Raw genomic sequence first — 1,311 nt, forward strand, 5'->3', positions numbered from 1 at the left:
TCTCTCTGTGAACATGCACGCACGCGCGCTCGTGTGTGTGTATGTGTGTGTGTGTGTGTGTGTGTGTGTGTGTGTGTGTGTGTGTGATTAAGCCAATGTTCAATTACTGTAGACTGCCTCTAACTATCCACGTACCAATTCCTTCTTGTGTGTACTCATTCCACCCAGAGACCGGCATGAGCGCCATCAGAAATCCAAGAAGCAAACAGATTGCTATGGCAACGTTGGCAGCTCTCTGTGGAAACGGAACAGAGGGTTTATGTCTTGAGTCACTGCAATGCAAATATACAATTATAGTTTGATCATTTGTAAAGACAAAAAACAGTCTGTACTCCGCCTAAGAACACCTAAGAACCCGGTCAGCCTAAGAGCCCTCTTTTACAATGTAATTGATTTTTTCTTTCTCTATAATTTACATGTCTATGAACCAGTTTTAATTAAAAACAGAAATCTGCCTAAAAGTCTAGTTCGAGTTAGAGTCTATTATGCTTTACAAAGCTGCTTTACCTTTCTTTGCACATGCAAAGAGACCTTCTTCAAGGCTGGACGGACACATAACTTATACTATTTTGAAGTTCGATAAAATGACATTGGGGAGGGGGTGGGGGGAGAGGATTTTGGGTGAATGAAGAGATATTAGTTTGATAGGCTGTCCACGTAATCTACACACAACCCTCACACCAAGTCACAAAGTGATAATTACCAAGTGGTTTTCAATTGGATCAAAGGCTTGTTATTCTCACTTGATTAGGGTCCGTTTGTCTTATAATTCTTGTCTATTAACGGTCGTTTTCTGTAATTAATTTTGAAGCAGCGTTACGAGTGATACAGTTAAATAGTCTCAATACGCCTTCAGTGAATAATTGATCTAAGCTAAAATATTGCGAGACAAAAATTGATTCAAAAGCCCGAAATCTGTATTAAACCCCATGCACCAAAAACCACCCACGCATTGAGATAAGCGAGCGCGCACGTAGTCTCTCTCTCTCTCTCTCTCTCTCTCTCTCTCTCTCTCTCTCTCTCTCTCTCTCTCTCTCTCTCTCTCTCTCTCTTTCTTTTTACATATGTTGACTAACCTTTGTCCCTGTTATAACAGATTGGGCTCCGAAGAGGCCCTGTTATTGCCGATAACTTTTAATGGAGACAAAGAGTAGGAAAATACGGGGATTTCAAAAATCACTGTTATTACCGGGTCCCTGTTATTACCGGGCCTGTTATATATGGTTTACACTGCAATTGTAATTTTTACTCCCCCATTACGGGGGCTCTCGTGGCCTAGAGGTTAAGATGTTGGCCTCTCATTCAAAAGGT

General features: G+C 41.3%; 1 protein-coding gene across 1 annotated transcript in view; it reads right to left on the reverse strand.

Annotated features, from left to right (window-relative positions):
• Positions 1-103: 103 nt before the first annotated feature.
• The window catches only part of LOC101848191 (rhodopsin, GQ-coupled-like), a 7,438-nt gene continuing 6,230 nt past the window's right edge, over positions 104-1,311 (reverse strand). The window contains exon 3 of the mRNA XM_005095326.1: positions 104-235. Within this exon, the coding sequence (XP_005095383.1) occupies positions 104-235 (132 nt within the window). The remainder of the gene's footprint in view (positions 236-1,311) is intronic.

The sequence above is a fragment of the Aplysia californica genome, unplaced genomic scaffold (genome assembly GCF_000002075.1).
Source record: "Aplysia californica isolate F4 #8 unplaced genomic scaffold, AplCal3.0 scaffold00100, whole genome shotgun sequence".
NCBI lineage: Eukaryota > Metazoa > Mollusca > Gastropoda > Aplysiida > Aplysiidae > Aplysia > Aplysia californica.